At 47.4% G+C, this 15,114-nt stretch overlaps 1 protein-coding gene across 2 annotated transcripts in view; it reads left to right on the plus strand.

Annotated features, from left to right (window-relative positions):
- Positions 1 to 3,698: 3,698 nt before the first annotated feature.
- The window catches only part of CABLES1 (Cdk5 and Abl enzyme substrate 1), a 52,751-nt gene continuing 41,335 nt past the window's right edge, over positions 3,699 to 15,114 (plus strand). Inside the window, exons 1-2 of one of the 2 annotated variants that reach the window (XM_032182752.1) lie at positions 3,699 to 4,043; positions 4,107 to 4,357. In XM_032182752.1, the coding sequence (XP_032038643.1) occupies positions 3,699 to 4,043; positions 4,107 to 4,357 (596 nt within the window). Of the gene's footprint in view, positions 4,044 to 4,106; positions 4,358 to 15,114 lie in introns of those variants that run through there. The other variant, XM_032182753.1, reaches the window with a different exon arrangement.

Genomic DNA, 15,114 nt, shown 5'->3' on the forward strand with positions numbered 1-15,114 from the left:
GCTTCGTGGCCCTTCAGACTTGACACCAAGAAAACATAAGGCTCCCACACTTGGATTCACTTTCCTGCAAAGGCAGAGGCACCACTTCTAAAGTCTCGTTTCCCAGAGTGGTAAATTGCTGAGCTTTCACTTTTTTTTTTTTTTTTTCTTTTTTTTCTTTTTTTTGTCCAAACTGCCTTTACCCTCCTCAAAATCTTTAAACCTGGCCTCTCCACTCACCTGTGTCAACTGGCTCCCCCGGTTCCTCGTTGTCTCTGAACACCCACAGCTGATGAGTCTCTCCCTCTTCCAGCATTTTGTGCATGGGGCAAAAAATGTTATCACGCTCTTCCACTCCTATTACCACTTGTCATCCAACCACTTGCATAAGCCTGTGACCTCTGAAATAAAAACATTTGCTTGCACTTGGGGAGAGCTGGTTGGTTGGAAGAGAAACTGGAGAGGAAAATGATTTAAAAACCAGTCACAGGAGCAAGTTTCCAGAATATGTCTTTTTGGTTTTCCTTTCAAGTTTGCTATTTCCTCTAGTCAACCACCGGTTCCCCATCAAAGAAAAAAAGTTTGAACCAGAAAAGTCAATTTGTTTAACATTTCCACATAACCTCCGGCAAACAAGACTCCTATAGCCCGTGCAATCATCTACAGCTCTGCTAAGCACAGATCAAAAGGATGTAAGTAACTGGGAAAAAAAAAACATTCACCTTAGGTTGTATGTATTCATTTAAATTCTCTACTAAACATATAAATAGGTCTAGAGAACCTGGTATTTCTAACATGCCAATTATCTCTGTACTGTGGTGCCCCACTCATTAACAAAAATAGCTTCGCTTTAGACTGAAAAAGTCGTGTTTTCCTTGTTGTATGTTGCTTTCTCAAATGGATTTATTCTCGTGCACAGTGGAAGGGATGTTTTAAACCATCGTTAGCAGCACTGTTGGAAAAGACAGTCCATACCCACACGGTGCCCACAGGGGCATTTGTTGAGGTCCCCTGAGGAAGTCAGGCTGATGGGCAGACAGATACGTGCTCTGCAAAGGCTGCATGAGGTGACAAGAACCTGGTGACCACAGCTGAATGCCCCACCTTAGCAAAGACCTACAATTTAAAAAAAAAAAAAAAACAACTACAATTTATCCCAGTCCCTCTAACTTTGAGGTAAGGAGGTTCGATAAACTCAACCATCCACATGAGGGTTCCCAATTGTACACAGTGTATCAGGCGTCCAAATGTATTTTGAACAGCTTGAAAGGTGTTCTGGAGCAGAGGTCATGCCTCCAAAGCAAAATAATGCTCACATTTATCCCGCCACAAGGGGGATTTTGTGAAAGGAGCTAACACTTCTGCACACATCAAGATTGCCCCAGGTTAGACCAACCTCTGGGACCTGCACCGGTCATTGTGGTGGTGGTTCTCTTTTACCATGCTTATCTCCTGGTAGAGGCTGGATTTGGAAAATATGCTCCAGAACTCAGTTGCCATAGCAAGATTTTGAGCTCCGGGGAAAAAAAAAAAAAAAAAAAAAAAAAAAAAACACACTGTGGCTGCTTCCTGCCAGAAATGCAAGAGGTATAAAACGAGTGTATGCCTCACACAGCTGTAATGTGGAAGGCGTGAGTTTCAGGGCCTACAACACAGAAGTAGTCCTCGGACCAGAGGTCAGCACCCAGGGAACGTGCTGACTGTCAGGCTACCGAGCTGTGGCACTTCCCTGTGTGTGGCCCAGGAGTCCTCCCCGAAAGAGTCCTGAACTCTTTTAAAAGTGGAGCTGTCTCGAAAGGCCCCTGAGCTTCTCCACGGGAGGTGAGGCCGGCGCTCAGGCCCACCTGCTTCCCAACCAAACCATCCGGCCCCGATGCGCCACAGGGACGAGCACACCGGTGCCATCTGTTAGGGAAGACAGCACCAGCTTAAGCCTCAAGAGAGCAGCCTGAAGTGGGGATGCCCACCTCAAAATAGCCCTTGAATCTAGGAGGAGCTGGGGGTTGGGAAGCGCTCCCTTTCCCCCAGCATTTCCCATCCATGCTGCCTGCACAGGATCCTTATCGCATCAGGAGCCTGCAGAGCCCACCCCAGGGACATCGGGGCCTCAGAGGCAGGGCTTTGTGGCACTCAGGGTGAGTAAAGGCCAAGCTTTCACGAATCAATCCAAGTCACGGAGCTCGACTGTAAAGTCATTGAGTGCTCACAAGGTCAGTTCTGCGAGGAAGGCAAACCTGGGTCCGTAGCTTCTTCAACACTAACAGTGTTTCCCTCTGTGACCAAACACCCAGCTTTGTTGATCAAATCAGCAAACTTGTGATGAAATCACAGGGGGCACTGCTTGCTCTGTGACAGTCTGGGAGGGCTGTATCAGCACACTGTAACGGGGATATAATAATACATGTCACTGGAGGAGGTGCACGCTGATACCTCACAAGCACCATGTGTGCTGGTGTTTGCATTACCCAGCCCTCACGTAGGGACGAAAACACCTGTAGCAAGGCTGAGAAGCGATGAAGAAACCAAAGGCACCTCGTGCTGCCGTGGGACTGGCCTCAGGCCAGCGGGGCTGGGGGCGAGAGGGCACCCTGAGTAACCACACTGCCCCGGGCAGGGCAGCGCAAAGGCTTGGGGAGAAGGCGGTGAGGGAAGGGGGCTTGGGGGGCTTGTGAGGGGTTTTAATGCTGCTTTAATGGCTTGGGGGGATAGTGAGGTGTTTTAAGGGTGCTTTAATGGTTTGGGGGGCTTGTGAGGTGTTTTGATAGTGCTTTAAAGGTTTTTGGGTCCCGTGAGGTGTTTTAATGGTGCCTTGAAGGTTTGGGGGGCTTGTGAGGTGTTTTAATTGTGCTTTGAAAGTTTGGGGGGCTTGTGAGGTGTTTTGATGGTGCTTTAATGGCTTGAGGGGCTTCTGAGGTGTTTTAAAGGTTTGGGGGGCTTGTGAGGTGTTTTGGTGGCACTTTAATGGCTTGGGGGGATAGTGAGGTGTTTTGATGGTGCTTTAATGGCTTGAGGGACTTCTGAGGTGTTTTAAAGATTTGGGGGGCTTGTGAGGTGTTTTGATGGTCCTTTAATGGCTTGAGGGGCTTGTGAGGTATTTTGATGGTGCTTTAAAGGTTTTTGGGTCTCGTGAGGTGTTTTGATGGTGTTTTAAAGGTTTGGGGGGGCTAGTGAGGTGTTTTAATGGTCCTTTAATGGCTCGAGAGGCTTGTGAGGTGCTTCCCGGCGGGGACAGGGCGGCGGCAGGCGGCGGGCCATGCGGGCACAGACTCCACCTTCCCCTGCTCCCGCCCGCCCCCACGCATCCAGGAAGGGAAGAAGAGGAGGAGGAGGAGGAGGGAAGGGGGAAAAAAAAATAAAAAAAATAGCAAGCAGCGGAGAGAGAGGTTGAAAGGAGGGAGCTCGCCGAGACCCACCCTCCTCCCTCCTCCTCCTCCTCCTGCCTCCTCCTCCTCCTCCTCCTCCTGCGGGCTGCTGGCCGGGCTTTTGTTGTGCTGGGCTCCCCGCTCCGCACGTGAGAGCCGCGGCAGCCCCATGCGGCCCTCGGGGGCGGCCCCGCCGCCGGCCCGCCGGCAGCCTCGCCCCGCCGCCCGCCCGCTGCCCTAGCGGCGAGCCCGGCACCGCCACCGGCACCGCCACCGGCACCGAGCCGAGCTCCGTGCGGCGGGGCAGGGCAGGGCAGGGCAGGGCAGGGAGGCGGGCGGCCGGCACAGCCCCACACCATGGCGGCGGCCGCCGCCAGCCCCGGCAGCCCGGCCGGAGCCCTGCCAGCCCCGCCGCCGGAGCCCTGCCCCAGGAAGGGGCCGCTGCCAGCGGGGACGGCACCGGCAGCGGGGGCAGCGCCGGGAACGGGAGCGGGGCTGGCGGCGGTGCCGCCGCGCAGCGACCCCCGTCGCAGGCAGGCCGCGCTGTCCTTCCTCACCAGCATCTCCCTGGACGGGCGGCCCCCGCCGCCCCCCCCGGCTGACGGCCCCGCCGCCAGGCTCCGCCAGGCTCCGCCGCAGCCCCCCCCGCGGCTGGGCAGCCCCCCGGCAGCGCCGGCTGAGCACCCCCGGCCCCGCGGCGGGGCGGAGGAGGAGGAGGAGGAGGGGGAGGAAGGCGGCGGCGGGGAGGACGAGGAGGAGAAGGAGGATGAAGAGGAGGAGGAGGAGGAGGAGGACGCCTTCGCCGCCGTGCAGGTGCCGGCTGCCGCCTTCCTGGGCGCCGCGGCGGCGGCGGGGAGCCGCGGCCGCCTCAACTCCTTCACGGCCGGGGTGCTGCCCGTGCCCTTCGGCAGACACAGCCCCCAGGGAGGAGGAGGAGGAGGAGGAGGAGGAGGAGGAGGGGGCTGCGAGCTGGGGCAGCCCGGCCCCGCCGCCGCCTTCGAGCTGCAGCGCTCCCGGTAAGGGACAGCACGGGGCTGGACGGGGAGGGGGGGTCCCACCCGCATCACGGCTAGTTTGGGGTGGGAGGCAGCCGGGACAGGCTCCTGTGTGCGTTTGCAGAAGCCATCGTGAGCGTACAATCAGAGTTTCCTGGCTTTTTATTTATTTATTTTTATTTATTTTATGTGTGTGTAGTTGCGCGCTGGTTTATGTTTAACAGGGGTTATCGTTAACGTGGTCGGGGTTTGTGCGCCCGGTGTGTTCACGGGATTCAAGAAAAGGCTCGGGTGTGATTACACGTAATCGTGGGGAAAAAACGCTTGGTCAGGAGTTGACGTGTTGATGCCAAAGGCTCTGGTCTGGTGCTGAAGAAGTTTGTCTCGGTTGCGTGGTGAATGGGCGGCTGAGGACGCTGCTGGAGACTAGGGCCAGGCTGTACCATGGCTTTCCTTCGTGCCAAATTCATAATTCGTTTTAATGGCTTCGTCTGAGCTAGGCAGGACCTCTGTGGGACAAGGTTTCAGCAACACCCGTTTAAAGTCATTCCAGAGCCTGCAGGTTAGGTAACGATCCCATCCACGTGCTTGTTTTTTATATATACCTGCGATTCTTGCCATAGTTTTCTTTACAAGAAACACCATTACTTCCATACGTGAAGTTTCCTTTCCCATACACGACTTTTTCCAGTGGCTCAGGTTGTAAGAAGCAAGCGTGCTTTTGCTGAGGACACAAATCAGTGAGTATCTGCTGAGTAATTGCTGGGAGGGGGGGATCTAGTCGAAAGGATGTTCAAGCTACCGTGGCTCAGATGGATTTATCGTCAGAATTTATTGACCCACAGAACAAACCTCACTTCCTGACTAATTCTGGAATTAATCTGTGATTATTAAAGCTCGTAAAGATTCAATTTGTTTCTACCCATTAGAAAGTCTCCGCGCCTTTCACCTTCCATCTCATTCAGCTTTGACAAAGCAGAGGGGAGGCAATTTCCTCCTCCAGGTCTCCATTCGCTGCCCCGGCGTTTTGTTGTGGAAGCACTCAGGCTGTTATTGAAAATATGAAAGCGTTTGCCTCTTTTAAATAGCCGGGTTTTGGCCTGATTGCTTCTCATCCAGAGAGACGCAGGGAGGGGGGATGCTGGGTTTGTAGACTTGCCCAGCCTTTGTGGGGCTCACAAGGTGCGAGCAGAAGATGTTGGAGCTGCAGGAAGCCCCCAGAATCCCCGCACATCCTCGGGGGCAAAAGAAGAGCCTTTCAGAAATGAGTGTGTGATGGGCAGAGCCCTGAAAGAGGAGCAGAACAACAAGCTGAGGGCACTGTCCACCCTTCAGGGTCGTGCCAGCGTCGGGAGCTTGCTTGGGAGCTGCTGGAAACGCGTCGGACCTTTTGTGTGCGACCGAGACTTGGTTATTCACTGAGCCCAAAGCCCTTCAGGCAGCCGGAGTTTGGGAATTAGGTATACAAGAACAGCATGAAAACAGCAATTTAATGGTCTGAGAAGTGAATGGAAAGTGCACACGCTGAACTAAGGCTTTTCTTAAGTGTGTGACCTTGTGTACCGCTAATCATTGCCGCCTCTAAAGCAGGGGATGCTTTGGGGACTCCTGTCGTCATTTTAGAAACCTAAATGGCCATCCCGTGCCACCCGAAAGAAAGAGTGTTCAAGAACAGGATTAAGACTTTATAATAAGGGCTCTTTTGGTGGTGGCATCGGTATCCTGCTGCTTTTGTCCTCCCCAAAGTGTTTGATGCAGCTCCCGGAGGGCAGACTCCCAGGAGAGGACTTGCTGTCCATGCACACAGCCTGCAGGCTCTATTTGCTCTGGCGTATTTCGGGTTTTATTATAACACTAAGCAAGCATCTTTCGCCAGTAAGAAAGATAATATTCATCAGACAAGGAAAAAAAAAACCCTTTGCTGTCAGTTCTGAAGAGGAGCTGGGACAGAACGTGGTGTACACGACTGCGAGGGAATTAATTAGACATCTTTGTAGACAGACGCATGCTAAGACAGAGCTGCCTGTGCACAAGTCTCAGAACTTGACAAGTTTGGAAGTGAGACGGCGTTAGAGCCAGATCAATCGCCTGCAAAGCTCCTGTGCAGGCAGGCAGGCTGGCCCTTCTGGTCATGGGCGAGCTACACGGCGCTCTGCCACGCAGTATTTCTGCAGGCATCCCTCTGTGGTGAAAATCAGGAGCATCCATGTGACTCAGCAGCCCTCCAGACCATCACAAGAACATGGTTTGATGGTAGATAGACAGGATAGTGGCAGATCCTAGCTTGTTGACAGCTTTCGGATAGGAAGTATGCTTTAATCTGTAGTTATTATGGCTTTGAGGATTATTCTGGGGAAGGACATAGCTTAGTTTGGAGCAGTTGAAAATGGCGAAAATACAAATATAAGATGCCAAATATTCTGTATGAAAGGAAAAAGAGAAATCTAGTGTAATACTGATTCCATGGCTCCTCAGTCTCAAAGCAGTAAATGCCAGGTGGGCTGGCTGGAGGCTGTGTGGAGAGTTTGATGTGGCGTAAAGATGAGAAGCAGGAATGGTGATTCAGAAGCAAACCTTGATTTATTTATTTTTCCTTACTTCAGCTGTCTGTAGTCTCTCAGGCAAGTTCTCGACTAAACACAAAGGCTCGTCTGCCTAATTTAGCCTGAAAATACGGAAGTTTGGTTTGACTTTTTGGAACTTTTGGACATTGAAACCTCGGTAGACACAAACTGATCCCATGATAAGTATGGGAAATGGGAGTGCGGGGCTGCCTCGAGATAGCCGGCTGGGAGACGCAGCAGGTGCTGGCTGCTTTAATAACCCGGCTGAAAACCCCCCGTGCCAGTTTGCTGTAAGAAGCACGATTGCTAGAAATTACATTATTTGACAGTTTGTGAATAGCATGCTGAAAAATTTAAGGAATGGCGTTTGATTTTGTGAGAGGGGCTTAGCAGAAGTTTTATTTGCCGCAGGAGGAAGGGTGAAGAACTCAGCAAATCGGTTCGGAGAGGAGAAATTCACTGCTGTTTGGAGAAAACATGATGTGCCAGTGGGAGGCTTTGAGGAATCTCTCCGGCACATGTCTTCAGGTTTGCTTTTCAGGCTGCAATATGCAGATGTAGGAGAGGATATATTTAAGGGACTGTGAGGTTCCTTTACAGTGGCTACTGTGTTATGTGCATAGCAACTGCCTTCCTGTCATGAATGTTAAATGTATTTTCTGTTCTAATGATGTGTTTCAGAGTCAACATTGCTCTTAGCACTGCCACATTTCAAAGTTTTTTGCCTCAGGAAGGTTTTCTGTTGTGGAAAATTCAGAAGTGAATGGAAAGTTAAGCAAAGGCTAGTTTCCTTTCTGTACAAAGTGGTTTGTTGTTGTTGTTTTGTTTTTCATAAAAGCCCTTTCAGCCTATATATGAATGTAAACAACACATTCTTAGCAAGCAGTTGTATTTTCTTTCATATTATTAGAAATTAGGCTAGTAATTTTATGAAGTTCAAGTCTGAGGGGACAAAAAGATTCGCTCCCCACCATTGAAATGTGTTTTTCTCTACTCATCTTGGATGGCAAAAGAAGGTATGTGCTTTCTGACCCAGGATCCTGCAAAGCCCAAAGTATGCATTTACATATGTATGAAATTACTTGGCCAGGGTATGAAGTTACACTTGTAAATGAATCTTCGCAAAAACAGGGATTTATCTGTATAATATTGGTGGGATAAGAAATTAAAAAAAAAAAAATTGAAATCTAGGTAACTTTATTTTTACTAATTTTTCAGACAACAATGGATTGCATTTTGGTGCTCCAACAAGTAATCGTATTACCAAGGCAAATACGATTACGGTTTCAAATCTGTGTTGCCAAGACAAATCAGCCATAGGCGCATCAGTTTATAGGTAAAGGCGTTCAAAAGAAGCATAAATTTTCCTCCAAAAGGAAAGAAAAATCCTCTTATTTTGTGTAACAGGAAAAATCTGTAAGGTGACACTATGCTGACTTCTCCATATCATTCAACCGGAACGAGACCCGTGGAACAAACAGGGGAAAACCTTTCTGCTTGCTTTTCTTTTTCTCTGGGCTTTGGTCAGGACGGCGAGCACTAAAAAGTTTGTATTGCCTCTCGCTTTGTTGCCTGTTTTTGGGTACATAACACATCTGCACGTAGTTTTTTGCGTAGCAAAAGAAGTGATACTGCAGGATGGTGGCAAATATCAACCCATAGGCGCTCTTGCTGTCCTCAAAGCTGAGGTTGTGCCTTCTGCAGCCCAGGGAGGTTGGTCCTCCCTCTGTCCTCTTCCCTCAGTGCTGCATCCTTTCTTTTCCTCTTTTGGGATGGAGAAAGAGCTGCTGTAGGTGCAGGACCAGCAAGTCCCAGTAAAGAAAGTGGAGAGCAGAGCTTCACCACCCCAAGGACCTAGGGTATGGTCACAGTGCTCAGGAAGGACCATTGTCACCTGAAGGGACGTCTGGTTTTGTCTGAAACACGTAGGGATGGAAAAAGGGGAACCAAGAGATGACTCTCTCCTAAGTCCCTTTGCCTCTGGGCCTGATTGGACCACATATGTGCATACGTATGGAGAGAGCAGATCTCAGATCTTCAGGTCAGGAACACAAATATGGTCTATACCTTGCTTCTTCTTGTTCACCCTCATGTGTACTTGGGACCTATACTTTCCACCCCCCTGTACTCAGCCTGTCTCATAGTACTCAGCATTTCTCCAAGAGAATGATGTCATTTCCATAATTAAGCATCATAAAACACTAGTGTGTTTTTCGGAGACTACGAAGAGAGGAAAAACAGCTTGCTGATGCTACGGTGCACAGCACAGTGTAATTGCTTGGGAAGGTGAGTCGAGCAGGTACTGCAGCACGTTATGTAAAAAGGTGTGGAAAGATGGCAGCCTGCTATTAATAGGCTTGGGAGAACAGTCTTTCAAATACAAAGGTGTAATTATGCTTTCTAAAACAGAGTTCACATAGCCTCCTGTTTTCAACCCTTTATACCTCTCAGGAACATGTTTAATTTCTTACTTAAACCAAATCTGGGTTTGATTTTTAAATGGTGGTGTTTACTGTTTTGTAGAATGCCATCTTTTAGCATAACCTAATACAGAAAAAGTCACAGATAAGAGTTGGTTACTTAAAAACAGAATTATTTACAGAAGAACACAAAGTGTCATTGTTAAGTACCTCTTTAGTGACTTTTTTTTTTTCTGCAATTTATCTGCAAAATCCTCCAGATAAAGTGTTTTTTCTATTTTAGAAGCAGCTCCAGCTACTGCAGAACTCAGCCTTGCAAGTAACAAAAGTGTCTGCGCAGTTATTTTAAGGAACGTACTTCAATGTCAAAGGTTTTGTGCTTCTGTTTGTTTTAAAGGGATTATTATAAATACTGGTTTCTTGTTTGCTCGATATAATCCTTATTGATTTAAGGCTATACAAGTCAAAGATAAGTGCTAGGGTGTAACAGGGAGTGTAGTTTGAGTAAATGCATTTAAAAGTGAAAAAGACAATTTTTTATTAATTTGTCAGCACCCTTAAATAGGCACTTTCAAGGCTAATGCAGTGGTAGTTTTTGGTGCTAGCCTCATGCTTTGTGTTAAGGTTGAATGCTTGATGTGAATGGCAACATGTATTTGCTCCCAGCCAGTCTGTGAGCTCACTGCTTTCATCTCCTGCAAGGATGTAACCTTGTGACAGGAGCAGTGGATTTTTATAGTGTGGTACTGATGCTGTGCTCAGGGCTGTACAAAATCCCATTGCTGCTGTGCCATATCACTTATGAACTAACCCCCAGCCCACTCAGTTTTGTGCAGTCGGGCACCTGACAAAGAAGGGGCTTGTAATTGGAATTTATTAACTCTGGGAAGGGAGGAGGGGATGGAAAAGAAGAGGCTGGAAAAGCCCTCATGAACCATTGTGTGTTTGCAAAGGTTGAGGCACCTGGAAATGAATGGTCTCTGAATTGCTCAGGTACAGGTGAGAACAGGATCAGGCCCGTCCTTTCTATTTTAGGAGCAGGGGTGAGGTTTCCAACCTGTCAAGCAATTGCCTGTCTTGAATATATTACTGGGTAAATGAGCACGCTATCCATGGTTGATGGTGGCACCGTCTTCTGTCTAACCAGCAGTTGGCTTGCATTTGTTGCAGTGCTGCTTTGTACAAACTGGGAACCTTTCAGCATAAACTTTTTTTTTTTTTTTTTTTTTTTTTTTTTGTCATCTAAATGTGCGAGAAGAAGCATGGCTTTCGAGAGGCTCTTGACCCTCGCATCCACTTTCCCAAGATAGGGGGTTATGGTAATGAACAATTGGCTTCACTTCTTCAGTGTTTTTTTCTGGATTAGATGTCTGTCTTGTATTATTCAGGCTAAAGAGAGCAGAGCAATTCAAGCTGAGATTTTGTGAAGGAGTCTCTGAACCATGAATTTGAGGAACTTTCGGGGCTCCTTTGAAAAATCTCACTTTAAAAAGACAGCATGTGCTTTCCCTTTATGTTTTTTCACAAAATTTGTTTCCCGCTTTGTCCAGCCCTGCTCCAATGGGTATACTTGTCCTCACTGTCAATTCTGAGGGGAGTGGTTAGTGTTGTAGGAGATAGTTGCGATTCTGTTTTTATTGAAGCTAACAGCACACTTCTGGTTAAATCAGTGGGTCAGAGAGCTTGCTTTGTGCTGATGTATCAGCTGAAATGCGCAAAATTCTCCTCATAAAACTCAAAATATGGCTTTTGAGGCCATAAAACTACCAGTCTTTTACATTTTAAACCATAGAGGTGTGTGGGCCCTAACAAACAGAAAACTGAGGTGTAGATCATGCTTTTCTAACAAAGCATGACCACGATTCTGTGATTGCTCTTCAAATCTTCATTGCTGCTTTTCAAGTTTCCTTCAAGTTTAGAATGAAAACAAAATTGGAGTAAGGATATCTCAAAGGTTTGGTCAGGTCTTCAGTAGATGTGCCCACGTCCTGCTGTGAGGTGACAATCTGTCCTGCCAGGCCATGCTCCATCTTGTTTGTGTGAGGCGTTCAGACACCCAACGCCTTGAAACAAAGCTCGACAAGAACCGTCAGAGCTACAAATTACTTGAATGTGGGGCCTTTGTGAGAGGAGTGGGTTTCCTCAATCCAAAAAGGCCGTGCCCGTGCTGATGAACAGCACGGTCCAGCGGGAGCAGGGCAGGGCCAGGAGCGTGGTGCTGAGGACAAGATGTCCGCCCTGTGCGCCTTCAGGCCAGCTCCTGCCTGGACCTGGGGACGGGTCCCTCACCTCCCTTCCAAGTTCTCATCTGGCAAGATTATTTTTTAAAATAATAACTAAATAAAAAAATGTAGGGAAAACTTGTCTTCGTACTTGTTGAAAAAGAGCACTTGGCCACTTGTTTTCTTTTCGCTGGTCAGTTGTGGGCTTTTTGAGCCTTCATTTTGCAATGCAGTAAATTCAGCAAGAATGACTTTTTTTTGTGTTGCTGCGCCTCACACCAACGGGCATCTTTCCTGTCCGTTTATTGGAAAAGGTGAAACAGGAAAGCCGAAATTTCAAAATTTGGCCTTGTGTGTTGACAGTCCATACGTCTGATCGACGCAGAGCTCTGCTGTCATACCCAACACACGTTTTCTCTTGTCCTGAGCTGTATTTAGCAGCGCGCATGTAGCTCATGTGAGGAAGTAGTGGTTTCTGCTCTTGAGGTCTGGAGGGAGGAGGGGTTCTTTCTCATTCAAAAAAAAAAAAAAAGGCAAAAAAAACTTTTATAAAAGTGTGGCTAATTTCTGTTTCAGTGGAAGTAAGGAGGTAAAATTGTGTGAGTGAGTTTTACGTGAGCAGATGCTACAGGAGGCATCGTGGTGGGTCATGCTGGGGGTCTGTGGGCAGCACTGCCTCTCTCCCCTCCATTTTAGCTACCTTCATGAATGTTCAGGCCCGAGGAGGCGAAGGAAGGGCAGAAGCAAAAGAAGAAAAGATGGGTGTGCTTTGGTTTTCGCTGCTGTCCGGGGCTGCCCCCCTTCAGGTCGCTGCACTTGAACTTCCTCCTTCGCAGAGCCTTGCAGCGAGGAGGGAAAATGTTACGGCTGGTTGGGCACTCATAGAGGCAGCAGCAGAAGTGTATTTTTGGTTTCTTTGCTGGACGGGCTCTTTTAAAGATGTTTCTAGAGGAAAAATAAAGGCATACACATCTCCTGTTTTCCTATCAGCAGCTAACGGGTCATGCCCAGGAGAGGAAATCTTCCGAGTCCTCCCTGTAGCTCTACCAAAGGTAACTGACCGATGTCCATCCCTCACATCCCCTGTTCTGCTCCACAACTTTGCCTGGATCATTTCCCTGTGTTGGGATTAAGTAGCCAGACCAGGGCTGCTGGAGGAGGACTGGAGCTGTGCTATGACAGCTTTAAATATATTCTCCTCCAAATGATGGCTGTATGTTCACGTTGTATTAAAAGCAAGGATTTTTGTCCCACATTAATACCCTTAATATTCTCTATTAGGTACATGCGATAAGCTTTTCCACTTGCTGAAGGGTTTTTCCTGTCTAGAGCTGCAGTGTTTTTACTCCCAGATTTAGTTTTCGAACTTATTTTTCTTGAAAACCCTCAAAGCATAGCATGCTTGTTGTGGCTAGCTACAGATATATTTCAAACAGAGTGCCTGGTAAGAAAAAAAAACAAGGGTATGAACTGGAAAGGGGAAATACCTGGGTTTAGGGGCTCTGTCTGTATTTATATTAGCCAGAAAGGGTACCAAGACAAGTTTCTGTATGCAAACAAGTTCAGGAGGATCCTAAGCATAGTTTGTCTTTATATGTTGTAGTACTGCCATCAGGATACTATTTTCTGCCATCATGATGCTATGTTCTGTGTAATACTTACCCAGGTACGACTTTATATATAAATTTGACAGATTTAAGTAACCATAAATGTATGCTACAAAAGCGCATGCTTCCTGTTTTCCTTTTTAGAGACAAAAGAAAGAGATGCGTATTTACAGATAATAAAATGTAATGTTTTTCAAAGGAATATTGATTGTTTAACTGCCTGTCCGATATCCACCTCGGAAGATTAAGTGTTTTCAGTAACAGCTTTGTGGTCTGTAGCCTCTACTTGTTTGCTTAATGTCTGGCATGAGATGATAAAACTGGTACCGGTGCAGGTAGGACTTCAGCTCGTGTTTAACCCCTCGCTGGTACCGTATTGTAAGTGGGAAATTATGTTGTGCGTGCGTAATCCCATTAGGCAATATTGTTGTTCAAACCCCTTCTTTTCCTCCTTTCAACAAAGCCCCTAGGTCTGCGGTGAAGTGTTTTGTGACACATTTTTGAATGGGCCTTTTGCCCTGCTTTCAGTTCTTTATTGCAATAAGCTTTACCAGGAAACAAGAATCTCTTTCTTCTCTGCCTGTGTTTATTCAGCTTGGGGCTGTGATGCTGAATATGCAGACAGACACAGAAGTCAGATGATCTAAGATGTGTTACAAGGTTAGCCATTTCACATGAAAATCACCGAAAATCTATATCGGAGTTGTTAAGTCTGCATTTAATGTCTGCAGCATCTAAATGTCTTAATTACTTTTTTGAAAAGATGGATTTTTTTTTTTTCTGTCTGCTTTCACCCCCAAGGCTGTTCTAAAGTAAATCCTCTCTTGCAGTATATTCAGTTACATCTTTTGAAAGAGATGATTAATTTGAAACAAGTATTCCTAAATGAGCTTTGTCATTGAAAAATGGCTTTATAAAAACAGCACCTGATCCTGCAAACACGTGCAGGTCCTTTCAGTCTTGCTCTCACAGGCAGCTAGTTGCTTTTCGCTTCGAAAGTGATCACCTAACAGAGAGTCAAAGTAAGCGAGCAGTTTTGCAGAGTGGTTTGAGCAAGAGCCCCATCAGTTGAGGTTTCTGCAGAAGTGCAGCAGTGGTTAAGCCCTAAATGCAGGTTCAGTAATCTCTGCTGCAATGTGTCAGATGCATGCACATCCCACTCCTTGTTTAGGACAACTGTGGAGCAAGTGACAAATTAAGCAGTGACATAGCACTCTTTAAACATTTATAGTATGTTTTTTCATGAGAATTGGAAGCAACATTTCTAAAATCACATGCTCCAACAAAGGATCCTCTGTCCCCTTTCCACCGATGTTGCAGAGGATCTTACTCCAGTATCGTCAGCTTCAAAGTCTTGCAATGTATGATTGAGACTTTTAAAGTTCCCGGACTACTGGGATGAAGGGGAAGTGCTCAGTCTCATCTCCTTGTCTTCTGTCTTCTTGACAAAGTCCCTAGTTTTCGGAATCAAAGCTTTAAAAAGCCTGATAGACCTACATACCAGAAGGCAAAGTTAAGACTCTTTAAAGATTCACAGAAATTCATGCATTTTTTATCTGTTTTAGCTTTGTATTTGTTGTTTAAATGGATAATAACAGAGTCATGGGTCCCTCGTGCCTTCCACTTTTGGAGAATCAGCAGCGATGACTGGAGCCAGCAGCAGCCTGGCTTGGCCGGGGGGTGGCTGCCCCTAATCCGCACCGTGGGGCACGGAGGCAGTCGTGAGGTTTCTGACTGGGATACCTGGGCTTGGCCGATTTGATGATTTTTTTGGTAACAGAAATCCTGGCAGCAGCAGGAGCACAGGGAGTGAAAGACGCCTCTGCTGAGGACTCTGCAGTCCAGGTGGAAGCTGCTTCCCCAGCAGACAGAGCGGGGACAGGGTGTGCTATTTATTATAGTGAAGAAGGGCAGGGCTTTTTTGGCAGTCTTTTCCCAGGAAAGAGGAAAAGAAAGTGGGTCCTG

Source organism: Aythya fuligula, chromosome 2, assembly GCF_009819795.1.
Source record: "Aythya fuligula isolate bAytFul2 chromosome 2, bAytFul2.pri, whole genome shotgun sequence".
Lineage (NCBI taxonomy): Eukaryota > Metazoa > Chordata > Aves > Anseriformes > Anatidae > Aythya > Aythya fuligula.